Source organism: Tasmannia lanceolata, unplaced genomic scaffold (assembly GCF_043159265.1).
Source record: "Tasmannia lanceolata isolate RefF3 unplaced genomic scaffold, GAP_Taslan_0.1 ptg000016l, whole genome shotgun sequence".
In the NCBI taxonomy this organism is placed as follows: domain Eukaryota; kingdom Viridiplantae; phylum Streptophyta; class Magnoliopsida; order Canellales; family Winteraceae; genus Tasmannia; species Tasmannia lanceolata.
In genome coordinates this window covers 4,206,619-4,222,884 of record NW_027518693.1, presented here as the reverse complement: position 1 = coordinate 4,222,884, position 16,266 = coordinate 4,206,619, and the positions used below count along the sequence as shown (strand labels likewise).

Here is a 16,266-nt window from a genome sequence, read left to right as displayed (position 1 = left end):
CTGAGCTGGGGACTGATATGTCCCTATCTGAGAGTATAGCTAATCTAAATGGACCCTCTCTAGAGCTTTTTGAGAGTTCACAAGCTCTTTCCTCTAATGTTTCTTGCTTATGTGTATTATAAAGCTGTACAGAAATTGCACTCAAAATTATCCATTTTCTAAGCAAATGATCTAGTGAAACCCTACCACGACCATTACTAAAATCTTCTCTTTTGTAATTTGGGCAATGATATTTTCACTCCCTTCTGTCATTTATAATTTGTCATTTTGAAATATTTCTGCTTTTTTCAGTTTTTTTTCCTATATTATCTCTTAAATGTTTTGTATCTCCCGTATAAAGACTAAGTACCTACATATTAGGCAGTCTTAACAGACCATTGCAAAAAAACAGGGGTGGCAACTCCACTCAAAAATAGGGCTGGCAATTAAACCCGTTAAAAAGGGGGGATCCGCCCCGCAAACGGGGCGGGAATTCCCCGATTTAAGCAAGGATGGGGACGGGGATTGCTTTGGCCCTGCCCCGCTCCGCCCCATAATCCCTGCACAAAATTGAATTTTTCGCTTTTAATTTCGGTAGTTGTACTTATCATAGCACAAATTTTGTTTAGAATTCCTAAATTTTACCTAATATCATTCTCAAATGCATTTTTTGTAGAATTTCTTGATAAAAATCCATTAAACACATGTCCCCGTAGCGTGTGAGGCGGGTATGGGAATTAGATTTTCCCCGTGGGGCGGGGGAGGAGATTCCCTACCATCTCCGAAGCGGGGATGGGGTGGGGACGGGGAATGCCGGCCCTGCCCCGCCCCGTTGCCTCCGAACCTGATGGGATAAACTGGATTTTGGCTTAGGTTCGGTTGGTCAACCTCTTGTCGGGTTGTGTTAGTGTTTAGAAGAGTCAAAACGATTTAATTTCGAGTCAGGTTAGGGTTAGGGTTGAGGCCTTGGGCAATCCGACCCGACCCTAACCTGACCTTTGTCCTCTAAATTGATCATGATTGTCAAAGTAAGGATTATGTAAGTTCTCTTTTGTATTTTTCTATTTTTACGCTGGGTTAACCTGAACCCAACCCGTTTAGGGGAAAAATGGACAAAACAGGCTGGGTTAGTAGGCAGGTTGGGTTAGTGGTGACAATCCTCGACCCAAGTCTCAGGTTCGGTCAAGTTAGAGTTGAGGGAATGCTATCTCGGGTTGGGCTAGGGTTAGGATCAACCTGCCCTAACCCGAGTTGCACCTGTATCACTAGTGGTGTGTGTGTGTGTGCGTGTGTGTGTGACATTGTATTCACTACGGCTCCATTAAATTTTTTTCTTCCCTAAAAAGCTTCGATAAATGGAGTTTTTTTAATTGTTGGCATGCCCACTTTTCAAGAAATATAGTGAGACCCCCTCCATCCTATGATACAAAACATTCATTTGTTAGGCCCAAACATGAATAGGCCCATGCTCCGAAAATCATCTCCATGAGGCGATTCTAACCCTCCGATCTGTAGAGGTTTCTATAATGTGCCATAGAAATGGGCCCACCTTACAGCCAGATGATCTGGCATTAACACCTATGGAGTCAAGTGGGCTGACCTTAAACTGACGTACTTGTTACTTGAGGAGAATGGTGTTTGAAGTTGGAAAGAAACTGAGCCTAAAAAAAATTAGAAGTAATCCAGCAACCAACTTTTGACACAGTACAAATGCAATATATTGGCAAACCAGCAATCCAGCATATAGTCCACGAGCCCATTCCAAAGTGATTATTAAAGACATGAGGAGCTAACATGAGCATGTCTCCTACGGTAATATGTGGAAGTACCGATCTAATTTCATAGTCATTAGGTCTGAATGCTACATGAGAAACATGACAGATGAGGAACGCAGATACCTAGTATGCATAAGATCATAACATGAGTGATTCGGCATTGATGACTTTTGCGCCTATTAGCCTCCACAGCAAGAGCCACATGCAGGAAGAGAACCTGAGCCACAATGCAATGGATTGTTTTGAGTAAATTTAAGACTGAGAAAAGCAGAAGGTATAAAAAAGAGAAACTAAACTTACTGTGGTCAATCCCACGGACGTTGTCCAACCCACGTGGAGGCCTTCGAGGCCCGCCTCCATATGGGCCACTGCCAGGACCCCCTCCCGGTCCATCATCCCATTTCTTGCTAGAACCTGAGCTTTTCTTGTAGGCATCTGTCTTTTCCATCTGAACATCGCAGATAAAAGGGTGAGTTTTCTATTTCTTTAGCAATACATCAAGCCTCTCTAAGGCCCTGTTTGTTTTGGAATTTTAAGAACTGATTGTGAGTCCAAAACTGATTATTGGACTCAAATTTATGTTTAATTTTGAGTGCAATAATCAGTTTTGGACTCGCAATTGGTTCTCAAAACCCAAAACGGACAGGGCCTGAGGTGCTTTAAAATGGAAGTAGACAAACATGCGAGTATGAATCTATATACCGAGAACATTGTTGCGAAGAAAACGCCGATGAAGTTTATAATAGCCCAAAAGAAATCAGTGATCGTGCTCAATCGCCAAATGGATCGCTTGGATTTCACAACACCTGTTGTAATATAGAGCAAAATCATGAGCTTGTTCGCGCTAAATGAGAAATAAATTTAGCAGGCCTATCAATGACAACAAGTTTCTAGTATAGTTTTCTTTAGTGCTGCTGAAGTAGAAATTCTGAATCGGGCAACAAAAGATCCCGGTCGCACAAATTAGAAACTTACTAATTAACTAATTGGTTGCATACATATAGCAAATGCATGGATAATGATTAGAAAGGGTAATTCAACATTCACTAATAAATAAATGCATTAATTGCAAACCTGACAATGTACTTTCATCCATTTTAACAAGATGTGAACATATGCAATCAACACTTCTTTTTATAAAATTATGTAGTCATGTTTATATTGATAATTATTTGCAACAAAACAACTTTCACCTTCCAAGCAAAACAGATACCAATTCTATTTTGCCAATACTAAATTTGATTGTCCCTGTGAAGATCTCAAATCCCTCTACCAATTCATCCATAGAACCAACTCCAGGCCATATAAAACTTTAGCCTCAGTAACTAACATATGAAAATTTTACCACCACTCACCTACCATACTTAGCATAAAAAATTACCATGTCAGCTTCTCATCATCACTCTAGAACCTCCACCACTAACCCACAAGAGCCAGATACAAATTCCTCCAAAATTTATAACCACAGCCCATCCTTGATCCAAGGTTTGCCTAACTCCTACCATGCCAAGAGAGAAACCCTACTCCATGCCAACTAGAGCAATCCTTCAAGATTTCGCTCCAACCCTACTACAACAAATGCCAGCATCCTATAAAAGGACGGAACTAGAGCAATCTTTCATGATGGTGCTCTGACCCTACTACAAGCAATGCCAGCATCCTATAAATGGGGAGAAAAAATTATAAGGCTGGGAAGAGTGACATTAACCAATATCACTCTTCCCCTGCCAGTTATAAGACTCATCCTTTCAAAGAAGCCAATCAAATCAATCCTCTTACTAATAATTTAGCAGAGAACAAAGACTAATTCTCCATTAATCTCAATGTACAGTGAACAAATCGTGGGTTAAAGAAATATACCAAATAATGCAAATGCCTTTAACATAGACAACGAATAAAAATGATAAGAAACAATGACTCTGTTCTTAACAAACATTCTGTCACATCCAGTTCTCCCAATGCAGCATTAAACTTGTAAAATCAGCCCCTAAAAGCCTGTAATTGGACCCAAAATTAGAATGTGACAAACTAGAGACCACAAGCATTTCTTCTGAGTCCACATGCAAGAATGCATTTCTACATCGACATGAAACAACGAAGGGTTTTTTTTTTTTTTTTAATGGCAACAACGAAGAAAGATTCTTCAGTCAACTCCATACTTTTGTACGAAACATATATTCAGCCTCTAACCCCAATATTGTATGAATAGGACCTACATATTACAACATCATATCGCATTTTCATTAGGAAGACATGAAGAATGAACTTTTCTATGGAAATCTTGAAAAAAAAAAAAGTATATGTCTTCCAAAAAAGAAAAAAAAAAAACAACGTTCCTCAAAAGGTATCTGAGCTCAAAACAATTGTCCACAAACTAAAGCATTCTCTGCTAGACCAATTTTAAGATTTTTCAGTAATGTAGGAGAAAAATAAGTACTTTGATAATCTATCCCTTCCTGTCATAAATTTATTCCATAAAACAATCAAGTGGTATTGGAATTATGCTGGAATACATTACCAATGCAATCAAGAAATGAGATGGCATTGCCTCCATGGGGATCTTACAATGAAAACTATAAATTTCAACAAGAAAAGAATATAGGATGCTAAATATTTTCTTTTTGACTTGAACTGCTAAATCACTGCAAGTGGGCTCCAGGTTCCTAACTCAGAAATCTAGAATGTTACATGACCAATATAATCACCAAATCTGGTCAAGAGATGAACTAAAATTGGGACATCAATGTTAATAGGATTTGATACCTCTACCCACAAAATTTGTGTTTCAGACTATATAACAATCAAGAAAATATAAGAATACTGATCAACATTCTACAAATCATGCATCATAAAAACCCTAAATTCAACAAGAACTCAAAAGTTCAAAAAAAATCTAAGAAAGATATCAAAGGAATCCTAACTTCGGCATCCAATGAACGATTAAACCAAAATAACATGAGATTGAGGATAAAAATAAGAAAACCCCCATATTTAGAAAAAGAAAAGATGATTCCCGATTAAAATATTCCCAATTCTAAAAGAATCCTTAACAGAAAGTTTCGGTTTCGATTCATAGAGAAAAGTTTCGGTTTCGATCTATCTTCGTAGATCGAGATGAGATTTCAGGGTCCATCCGTACCTCTTTCGACATACGCCATGTTAGGGTTCTCTTGTGTTCTTCGTTTTTCTATCTCAGGAAGAAGAAGAATAAAACAAGGTGAACGCGCACGAGTTCCTTATATAAAAGACGAAATATACGCGTCTTTTTATATTTGTCCCCTTTTATTCATTGGGCCACCCACTTGACTTGTAGTGTAAAATGGTAGCCATAAATTTACTACAGGGGGTGGCTTGAGAAAAAAAAAATGGGGACGAAAAGACTTTTAACTTTGTTGATTGGCCACGTGTATGGTCCGGATCGAGTCATATATCTTTGTATTGCAGTTTGGACTGCAGGAATTTCTGGATTAGTCTAGAAAAGTAAATTTTGACCGACACACCGCTTGCTGGGGTGCACGTTTTAAAGAGGATTTCTAAACTCAAGAGCGTCACCGTGGGATTCACGTTTTGGCTCATCGTGACGTGTGGGCATCCAATGGAGGCGCCCATTCCTCTGTTTTTTGTACGGGCGCCCCTGATTTTAGCATTCCTCAATTTGAAAAGGTATTGATAAATTCCGCCGTGTTACAGTTACAACTTACAACTTACAACTTACAACTCCCCTTTGGATAAATTCCACGTTACACGTATGAACCTTTTGGTGGGCCCAACAAGTGATTTGTTTAGACCTTTGAACAGGGAAAATAAAAAAAATCCAAATGAGGTTTGTGCGTGTGTCGGTGGGAGGCCTTGGGACCAGAAAGCTTAGAGAAGCTACCTAGGCTTTGCTCGGTAAGTGGCTGTGGAGATTTGGTGAGGAGGAATCTTAATTTTGGGCCAAAGTAATTGTGGGTAAGTACAGGTCAGCTGCAGGTCATTGGGAATCCTTGGATAATTTCCGGTAGCCTTGGACTACTCTATGGCGTGATATCTTGCAGTTCAGACATAAGCTTGTGGATGGTACTCGATTCAGAGTTTACTCGGGAGACTGGGTTATATTTTGGTTTGACAAGTGATGTTCTCACCTTCCACTTAGAGGCATTTTTCCCGGCCTCTTCGTCTTAACCCCGTCAAAGGAGGCCGTTGTGAAGGAGTACTTTGAGCATGGGGAGAGTAGAGTGATATGGAAACTGGTATTCAGGCGGAACTTCTTTGACAAGGAATTTGAGCTGGTGAATAGGTTTTTAGAGACTCTAGTAGGGTGTTATATAAAACTTTTTGGGTTAGACAAAATGGTTTGGATCTAGAACTCGGATGGTGAATTCTCAGTTAAACCGTTCTATACGAATCTTATTCCTTGTCCTGCTCCTTCAAGAGTTGCTAAAGTTTGGGACATCCTTGCTCCTCCAAGGGTGCACTTCTTTGCATGGGTTGCAGTTTAGGATAGAATTAAGAAGATTGACTTTTTGAGAGCCCAAAAGATGTGGCTCACAGAACATTGCGCTCTTTGTCTTTAGGCGAGTAAATCGGTAGACCACATCTTCATCCACTTTGAGTTAGCTAGAGAGATTTGGAGTAACACTCTGTCTAGATTTGTCATTCTATGTGTTTTCCTTGCCAAGCTCATAAATGTGTTGGAAAGTTGGTTGTTGATCCCTTGGAGGAAAAAATGGAAGATTCTCTAGAATGTCACCTTCCTAGCTACAATTTGGGTCTTGTGGAAAGAGTGGAATGCAAGGGTGTCTAAAGTTTATCCCAAGCGGGCTCTGTTCATCTTCAACAAGGTGCTAGCCATCATTATCTTTTGGGTGAGGTCCCACACCGAGTTCCAACTTGTAGCAGGGCATAATCTTTGGTTTGGATGGACAGAGATTTGTTATGATTCTGAATGAGAAATTAAGGTTGTTCAATCTTGGATCTCCATTGAGCCCGGATTTCTTAAGTTAAAATTTTGATGGTTCGAGCCTAGGCAACCTGGGCCTGTCTGGCATTGGAGGGGGGTGTCCTAAGAGATAAGACAGGGGCGGTTAGATGGGCCTTCTCTAGTCCCATTGGTATAGCAGATTCTAATGAAGCGGAGGTGCGAGCGGTCCTCCAAGGAGTCAAGTTTCTTCAAAATATTAACCTTGATAAGTTGGTCATCGAAAGGGATTTTCTAATGTGATAAGATGGCTTAAGGGTTCGCACTCGGCTCCTTGGAGATTTGCTTCTTTCCTCGATGAGATTCAAGATAGGTTTGGTGATGCGCGTGTCCTTCATTCATATCCGGCAATCGGCTAATGAGGTGGCCGATAGGTTAGCTAGAGAGGGCGTTCCGAGGGTTGAGATGGAGTTTTTTTATTTCCTTCCACCGTGATTATCTCCTTTGATCATTCCTCTTTTTCTCACCGTATGTTCCTCTCTTCTCTTGTATTGACCGCCTCCGTCTTTTTCTTTAAATGAAAATTTTACCATTAAAAAAAAAGGGGTAAGCTACTTATTCTCAAAAATAGTACTCTCTCTTCTCATTGAGTACAAACCCTTGGTGAGGGCAATAATGAATGGTCTAGATTTTGAAGAAGATGGACATTATAAAAAATGTATTTTGAAAAAAAATCAGGTGATTCGAAGATCCAAGCCATTCTTTTGTCAGGCCCTAAAATGAATATGCATTGTCCATAAAATCATCTCCATAAGAGGATCCAAACCCTCCGATCAGCCTCTACAGATTGGAGAGTTAGGATCATATGGTGAAGATTTTTGGAAAAAGGCCAATTTACATTGGGTCCATCAGATGAACGGTTTGGATATTGGAATAAGGGCCGCAATGACTTTTTAATAAATATGCGGTATATTCCATATATACGGACTTGTATTTATTTATTTTTAAATAGATCGGGCCCATCTTGTTCAAAGATCTAAACCATTCGGTTGGTAGCCCCAACTTAAATACCTCATACCACGAAATTCATCTCCATTGGATTATCTGAACTCTTCGCTCTCTAGGGATTTCTATATGGTGTAATTTTTCTATAGATTAGAGGGTTCGAATCATCCAATGGAGCTTATTTTGAGGACAGAATCTAGTAACATTAGTGCCAACCACACCTACGAGCATATATCATATAACACATGTTTTTTTAGGAAATTTACTGGAGCCCACCTCACCTACGTGCATATATCATATAGCACATTTTTTTTTGAAAAATCACTGGGTCACTTTGTTCAATGATCGATGAGTTAGGATCATCTCAGGGAGATTATTTTTGGGGCAAGACAAATTTACATTGGGGCGCAACAAATGAACGGTTTGGATCTTCGAACAAAGTGAGCTCAACTGATTTTTTTTTTAAAATACACTGTTTTTTGGGCCCCACTAATGGTTCATGTTCAACGAGAGAATAGAGAGGGGTTGTAGGAATAAGAATGGCTGGGGGCTAACTTCTTCAAAAATTTAAGCAATTCAATTGTTAGGCCCCATCAACTGTTCATGTTGGAGAGCCTCACCAATCGCAACTATCTTCATAGCATTTTAGTGGAAATGATATATTCACCCATTTTTGTTACCTGGGACAGTCCCCCTCCACTGTAAAAGAGTAGTAAACTGTAAAAACTACACTAGAGGGGCGAATATATCATTTCCCCATGGTAACTTACTAACTTAGTAAGGAAGATAATTCTCACACTCCCTTGTTAGTGTTACCCCGAGGCGGATGACATTAGGGGAGAATGGCCTTCGTTTCACAGGCCATATTTTATAATCTTCCCGCCTTCCACCAACGCTCAAACGAGAAGAAAAAACACCACAAAACCCACCTCTCTCTCTTTCTCAACCCCACTCTCCCTCTCAAACAAAACCCATATGCAGCAATTCCACAGTTTATACAAAAAACCCAACGACACCTTTCGTTTTCTTGCAAGACAACTAACAGTAACCTTTCCAACTCCGAATTCAGCAAACACATTACAGAACTCAAACGTTTATGTGAGATAGAGAACATTGATACCCCACTTCAACTAAACACTTTCACTTACAACTCCCTCCTGAGCTTTTACCTAAAACAGGGAAAACTAGAAGATGCACGCCATCTGTTCGACAAAATGCCTGAGCGAAACACCGTCTCATGGTCTTCTATTATTTCTGCAAATACGCGTTGTGGGAATTTCTTTTATGCCTTTCATATGTTTGAGGAGATGATGGAGGAGGGTTTGATTCCCAATGAATACACTTTGGGGAGCCTTCTTAAGGCGAGCTCTGGTCTGGGTGATATATGGGTCGGTAAGCAGCTCCATGGGTGGTCTGTAAGGACTGGTTTTGCATCGCACGTTGGTGTGCGGACTTCCCTCATAACCATGTACTCGAATTTCAAATTCTTAGCTGATGCTCAGAGGATTTTCTGCGAGGTTCCTCCTTCCTTGCAAGAGGACATTCCAACGTGGAATTCGATAATAGCCGCTAATGTTTCGAATGGGAATTGGAGTGAAGGACTTCACTTGTTTTCTGACATGTTGTGCATAGGACTTGTTTGTCCAACAGAACCCACTTATGCTAGCATCCTCAATGCTTGTGCTTCTGTTGGAGCAGTAGAGTATGGGAGGATAATACATGGAAAAATCGTCAAAGATGGACTGTTCAACAGGGCAACTATGGGGAATTCTCTTATTGCATTGTATGCCAAGTGTGGGAATTTGAAAGATGCAAACAGAATGTTCGAGATGATATCCCCAAAGAATGTAGTCTCGTGGAATACGATTGTTGCAGGATATGAACAGAATGGTGACAGCAAAATTGCCATAGATTTATTTCGCAGACTAGTCGTGTCAGAATCAAGTGTGAAACCAAACGTCATAACCTTTCTCAGCATCCTCAGCGCTATATCTGCTATTTCAGCTCTAAAGCATGGCCAAGAGGTCCATGGGCAGATGATCAAGTCAGGACTTGAACAAGAGACGAGCTTAGCCAATTCTCTTATTACAATGTACGCTAAGTGCAAAAAAACTGGAAGATCAAGCCTAGTATTTAAGAGATTGCCCTACAAGGATGTTATTACTTGGAATTCGATGCTTGCTGGATATGCCCACGACGAGGAATTCAAGAATTGTTTTGAACTCTTTGTGGAGATGCAATCATCAAGAATCAACCCCGATAATCACACTTTCACAATTATTCTTGGTGCATTATCGTCATACCCATCTCTGTCGAACGGTTTGAAACACGGTAGGGAGATTCATGGCTATGTGTTGAAGAGGACTATGTCAGAAGTAGTGGGTATTTTAACATATAATGCTATCCTGACAGTGTATGCAAAATGCAATAGGTTGGCCAGTGCAAAGAAAATATTTAAAACGATGAGCAAGAGAGATTCCTACTCGTGGAATGCGATGATGGATGGGTATTCCATCAATGGCCATTATTATGAGGCAATCATTCTCTTTTTAGATATGTTTGAGCAAGGAATACAATTCCATCAATTGACTTTCTCAATTCTTCTTACAGCTTGCAGCAGATTGGCTTCTATGCAGCTAGGCAAACAGTTCCATGCCTTCACCATTAAATACCAGTTTCCTCCTAATCATCAAACTCATTTGTTGTCAATAAATAATGCCTTGGTATCCATGTATTCAAAATGTGGTAGCATCACCAAAGCGGCTAGTGTATTTGAAAGGATGGCAAGAAGAGATGTTTTTACATGGACTGCCATGATAACTGGGTATGCACATCATGGCATGGGTTATGAATCTCTGAAACTCTTTGAGAGGATGAAAGCAAAAGGTGCCAAGCCAAACTCCGTAACCTTTCTCGGATTGCTTACTGCTTGTGCTCATGCAGGCCTAGTCAATGAAGGAACCCTCATTTTCAGCTCCATGAGCGAAGATCATAATATAAAGCCAAGCATTGAGCACTATGCTTGCATGGTTGATCTATTTGGGCGTTCCGGTCAGTTTGAAAGAGCTGAAAAGTTGGTTGAGACAGGCATTGCTCTCCTTGGGACTGAGCAGAACTTTTGCTTGAGCTTGTGGAGGGTGTTACTCGGGGCGTGCCATGCACATAAGCGACTCGAATTTGGTGTGGTTGTTGCAACAAGGATTCTTGAGTTGGAACCTAAAGATGCAACAACTCACATTCTTCTCTCTAATCTCTATGCTGCCTTTGGTATGTGGGATGATGCGATAAGAGTGAGGAGGCTGATGAAAGATAGAGGGTTAAAAAAGGAAGTTGGGTTTAGCTGGATTGAGATTGGAAGCAAAAGGCACATTTTGGTAGCGGGAGATGTTTCTCACGCAAATAGGGGGGAGATATATGAGAAATTGACAGAGTTGGATGGAGGATGCAGAGGAATGGGTTATGTCCCTATGACAGAGTATGTTCTTCACGACGTTAATGAGTCGCAAAAGGAAACAATCATTTCTTATCACAGTGAGAAGCTGGCTGTAGCATTAGGTGTTTTGCAGAGTAAGGGTATTATTAGGGTGATTAAGAACCTCCGAGTGTGTGGGGACTGTCATAACTGGATGAAATTCACTTCCCAAGTTGAAGGCCGAGAGATTGTTCTGAGAGATTCCCGCCGTTTCCATCTTTTTAAGGGTGGGAGATGTTCGTGTGGAGATTATTGGTAAAAGCAATATCAAATTCAAATGAATTTATTAGGACATGAAGAAGAAAGAATAGATACAATGACAGTTACAAGAATCACCAATCTATTGATAGACAAAAAATGGATATATGATCTTATGAGCTCCATTAATGTTGGCCTTCATGAGAACTTCTTGGATAGAGGACAAGTTTATCTCTAGAAATTCGATCTAGAGATGCTTGGGACATAAAGACCTCTAGTGTCAACATTTATTTCACGCACCGAAGTACAATTCAAATTACAGAGTGGGCAGAGATTGCCCCACATTTAGACCTTTTTGTAAGTGTCTCTACATTTTTTTTTCCCATTCAGATAAGTACAAGAAATGAATTAAACTAATAATATTAAAGAAAGGAACAAGACGCTGGGCTGCCCCTTGCCATCGAGATGATAAAAAACAATACAAAAGTGAGAAAAAAGAGGAAAACCCCTTAGATGCTCCATCAACTGTAGAAACATAATTGTTGCAACACCATCAAGCTTATTAGACAAGTATCCCTTCTAAAGAGATTTTACAAGGCTAAAACCAAATCCAATATAGTGTTCCAATTTAGAGGAAAGCCAATACAAAATCTTTACAGCACACTCATTTCATTCAATGGAGCTATTGAGGCTCATTCCCACCACATTTCAATAAAAGGGGAAGTAATCTTATGTAGATTTCTCTCCTTCGCCTCTACTTGTATAGAATGCAAAGCCAATGTACATTCTAACAGGACTCCTTCCCATGGCAACAAAGTTCAAACCATGTACCGGCTGAGCAGTTCTTTCGCCAAATCGGCTAGCTATCTCGGACCTGAGATCTGCTGTGAGGAAAGGTAAGAATTGGCACTATATGCGCCACTAGTCGAGGAGGTTGTTGACGAATTTTCAGCGAGTCGTAACATGATCTCACCATTCCCATTATTCCGATTGTTCATCGAGGGCTCGGTGAACCGCCTACCATAGAACCTCAAGAAGTTCAAGGACTCCACCCTTGGCTTTCCCACGGCGGTCCCCCCTTCCAACATTCCCACCACATTCGCCATGCTCGGTCTAAGCATTGGTTCCTCATGAACACAACACAATGCAACATGAACTAACTTCTTCACTTCCTCCTCTGTCACTCTCCTCTGTAGCCTTGGATCCGCGAGCTCTAGATACCGCCCTTGCTCGTGCATTTCTAACGCAAATAATGGGAAGTAAATGGAAGATGGAGACAAAGACGATGAAAAAGAAGATAAGTCTTCATTACTCTGATTATCCACGTTCCGTGTCTGAACTGAGCAATTCTTTCTCCCTCTTACAATCTCCAACAAAACCATACCATAACTATACACATCAGTCTTATCTGAAATCGCAGCATTTGTAAGCCACTCAGGTGCGAGGTACCCGCGAGTCCCTCTCATGGTGGTGAATAGATTAGATTGTTCTGCGCTCATCAATTTAGACAACCCAAAATCCGAAATTTTTACCTGCGAATGATCATGTAAGAGAATGTTCTCCGGCTTAATGTCGCAGTGAATGATCCTGTGTTCGCATCCACCGTGCAAGTATGCAAGCCCTCTCGCCGTTGCCAATGCAATTCCCACCCTCTCTTGCCATTCCAAAGCCGGCCCAATCCCAAATAGTGACCGGTCCAATGAGCCCCGGTTCATGTACTCGTAAACCAGAAGCCTTTCTGTCCCTCTAGCACAGAATCCTCGCAGTTTTACTAAATTAACATGGCGAATTCCTCCTATTATCGCAATCTCAGTCAAGAATTCCTTCTTCCCATGGATTCCCACATTGTCGATCCTCTTCACCGCAATATCAGTCTCGTCTGGTAGGGTGCCCTTATAAACCGCTCCGAACCCACCCAACCCAATTTGAATTTCAAAATTATTCGTCGCTAATTCCAGTTCCTCAAACTTGAATCTCACAGGCAAGCCTGGAATTGGAATATTATCAAACTCATCCATTGAAGAATTCAACCTTTCTAATCTTAAAACTTCAGCTTTCGAATTTCTCGATCTTCTCCACAACACCATAACGATAAGAATCATAATTAAAAAAAACCCTGTAGTAGGCAAGAGGATCAACGCGGCAATCGGAAAACCTCCGCCCGAATTGCCATTAGAGCTCGACGTAGACGACACAACAAACGTCTTAATACAACCCAAATTTTCATTTTCTACTGTAGCACTATAGAACATTGACCCTAACTGATCTTCAAGAATATAACATGAAAAAGAAGAATTGGTATAGAAAAACCCCAAACAAGAACAGTTCTTACTGCACAGATCTTTGCAGGCCGAAAAATCCGAACCAGAAACCGTAGGATTTGAGAAACCATTAGCAAAGTACTGAGAACCACCTCCAAGTCCAATATACGAAATCGACCCATTTGAACTACAGTTAGGGTTAGCCAATTGGGCCCCACCTGCCGGTAAACAACCACCATTAGAAGCCGAATAAAACGAGGATGGACACGAACACACAGAATCCGATCCAACGGTGCAGAGTCCGATCGGACCGCACGATAATGGGAGCCGGCAATTGTCCAATGGCGCCTCAAATTCCTCATTCCAAGTAGTCCCGGAGAGACTCCGGACACTGAATTTTCCGGTGGAATCCAAAACCGCGATCCGGAAATTTGTTTCCTGTAAATTCACCTGCCAAACAACAGTAATTCCGTCGCCGGAAAATAAAAACAGACCAGAATTGTTCATTTGTAAATAAGAGATATCAGAATTTGAATCCTTGAATGCCCGAGGATCCATAGACAGTCTCCAGTAGTCCATCCCTCTCCACTGTAAAACGGAATCGGAATTTGTAATTGAAAACCGATAATCTCCTGCCGATAAATCGGTACCGGAAACGGAATTGGCTAACGGTGGGGTTTGGATGTAGAATTTTTGACCGATAGTGATCGTGTCAGTTGGATAATCGAAGCTCTGCCAAAGAGAACCGTTGGATCGATCGAGCAATATTAGATTCCCGGTTTCTAAAAGTTGTAACGCCGTTACGGGGGAATTTAACGTAGGGGTGGACCAGTAAACGGTGTCGTTAGGGTTGGAGACGGAGAGTCCGGATTGGGTGAGGGACATGGTACCGGTACTGGAGATCGGACGGTTGCGATTAGCGGACCAGAAGATGGTGTTGGAGGAGACGTGGAGGATGCAGAGATAGAAGCTGGATTGTTGAGAGAGAGGGTTGAAGATTGAAGCTTGGAAGGTTCCATTTGGGGAGGAGAGGAAAGAGCCTGTGGTGGGACTGTCTATGAATTGGTAGTATGAGGCTGTGAAGTTTGGGTAGATGAATTCTGTGAAGGTGCGGGAATTAAAAAGTGAGGGTGCGTAGGATAAGAGGAGGATTGTGGTGAAGGATAAGATGGAGAGATCCATGAGAATGGGAGAGTGAAGGGAGATTTGGAGAGGATGAAGGTGGTGGGAGGTTTTGAATCTTTTGAAGCGTGTTTTTATTACACTCCTCGCTTTTGTTATCTTATCTTAGGCGTTGACTGGTGTAGCTCTTCTTGGTACACGTTTTGATTTTATATCATTCAAAGGGTTGTGAATTTGTCATGTTTTTTTTCTCCTGGGACAGCCCACTCTCGTGTATTTATGAATTATCATCACAGTTCTAAATATCGGCCAAATCCGAAATTTCGGCTGATTTTTTAAACTGAAATTGAAGAAATGGCCCTTATTTATAAAATTTCCTCAGACAATGTTAGGGATGTAAACTGAAATTTCCATCGAAATTTTAGGCATTTCCGCGGAATTTTTAACCTAATTTTGCATTATTTCAGCCGAAATTTCCAACGAAACCGATGTATTTCGATTTCGGTGGTGGCCGAAACCGACACCGGAACCAAAATTTAAAACCTTGTTTATGACTGACTACTCGGTTACACTAGAGGGGGCTGTTCCACTAGAAAGTGGGCAGATATATCATTTCCTTGTATTAAATGGAGGAAGGCTAATGTGTTCAAGGGGTCGTATAGATTTTGATTGATCGAAAGCCAGGTTTATCAAATAGAAGGTCCGGATTAAATAAATGTGGGGACCGCTGTGTAATAGTTGGCGTGATTCATTTATGAGGTTTGTTCATCTGATAGTTTGACTGTAAGTGTCAATATCAAATATATATATTAGGAAAAACGGTGGGAAATGTTTAAATTTATGACTGTCACTATCAAAGATTGAAAGTTCTTGATTATAAAGCCTTGCGAACGTTATCCATGTGAAAACAATTGATGATTTTATGATAGGTTTTGCTGAGGGCACTCGTTAATGAGAATTTAAAGCACCTATTTTCATGCACCCCAACCCATATATCATCAAACACATTTATTACTTAGAGCAACGATTGTAGTCGAGATTTTATTTCCTTAATTACAATTTCAACAAAAGAGGCTTGGGTTTGGTTTTTACAAAAATACCCCCACCATGACAAAATAACAAGAGTACCCTTATCTCATAAAAGATAACGAAAATATCCCTACTTAAATCTCATGAAAAATGACAAAAATACTTATATCTCATAGAAAGTGTTAAATACACCTATCTCTTTGGGAAAAAAAAAAAAAAACTCATATATCATGGAAAATAAAAAGACCCTATCTCATAGAAAATTATCAAAGTACCGCTCACTCATAAAAAATGACCAATACACTTATATCTCATAGAAAATAATAAAAAAGACCTATCTAATGCAAGACAATTTACATGGTGGACGGCTCTGCACTTACGTGCAACCCGAAAAAAATACTGGTGGCCGCATTTTTTTGGTGATCCGTTGGGCCCTGATTTTATTCACTAATTCAGATCTAATTTTATTCTCTAATAAAATCTTCTCCATAGAATGATCTTAACCCTTTGATCTGAGAATGTTTA

General features: G+C 40.5%; 2 protein-coding genes and 1 pseudogene across 2 annotated transcripts; 1 reads left to right on the top strand and 2 right to left on the bottom strand.

Annotated features, from left to right (window-relative positions):
* Positions 1-1,673: 1,673 nt before the first annotated feature.
* On the bottom strand, positions 1,674-5,050 carry LOC143848300 (glycine-rich protein). The gene is made up of 4 exons (XM_077357206.1): positions 4,894-5,050; positions 2,457-2,560; positions 2,055-2,202; positions 1,674-1,971 (listed from the first exon to the last, which is right to left on the bottom strand). The coding sequence occupies exons 1-4, from the start codon at positions 4,910-4,912 to the stop codon at positions 1,934-1,936; spliced, it is 309 nt and encodes a 102-aa protein (XP_077213321.1). The 5' UTR covers positions 4,913-5,050; the 3' UTR covers positions 1,674-1,933.
* Positions 5,051-8,501: 3,451 nt separating this feature from the next.
* Positions 8,502-11,390, top strand: LOC143848894 (putative pentatricopeptide repeat-containing protein At3g15130 pseudogene; annotated as a pseudogene).
* A 343-nt stretch (positions 11,391-11,733) lies between these two features.
* Positions 11,734-14,876, bottom strand: LOC143848141 (G-type lectin S-receptor-like serine/threonine-protein kinase At5g35370). Its single transcript, XM_077356981.1, has one exon. The coding sequence runs from the start codon at positions 14,770-14,772 to the stop codon at positions 12,193-12,195; it is 2,580 nt and encodes an 859-aa protein (XP_077213096.1). The 5' UTR covers positions 14,773-14,876; the 3' UTR covers positions 11,734-12,192.
* Between the last annotated feature and the right edge of the window lie 1,390 nt (positions 14,877-16,266).

Excerpts from the sequence above, each read along its gene's own strand:
- LOC143848300 (XM_077357206.1), bottom strand. Across the intron at positions 2,203-2,456 it reads TCTTCGCAACAATGTTCTCG|ATGGAAAAGACAGATGCCTA; the intron begins GTATATAGATTC and ends TGCGATGTTCAG. Across the intron at positions 1,972-2,054 it reads CGTCCGTGGGATTGACCACA|GTTCTCTTCCTGCATGTGGC; the intron begins GTAAGTTTAGTT and ends ATTGTGGCTCAG.
- LOC143848141 (XM_077356981.1), bottom strand. The coding sequence starts at position 14,772 with ATGGATCTCTCCATCTTATCCTTCACCACAATCCTCCTCTTATCCTAC.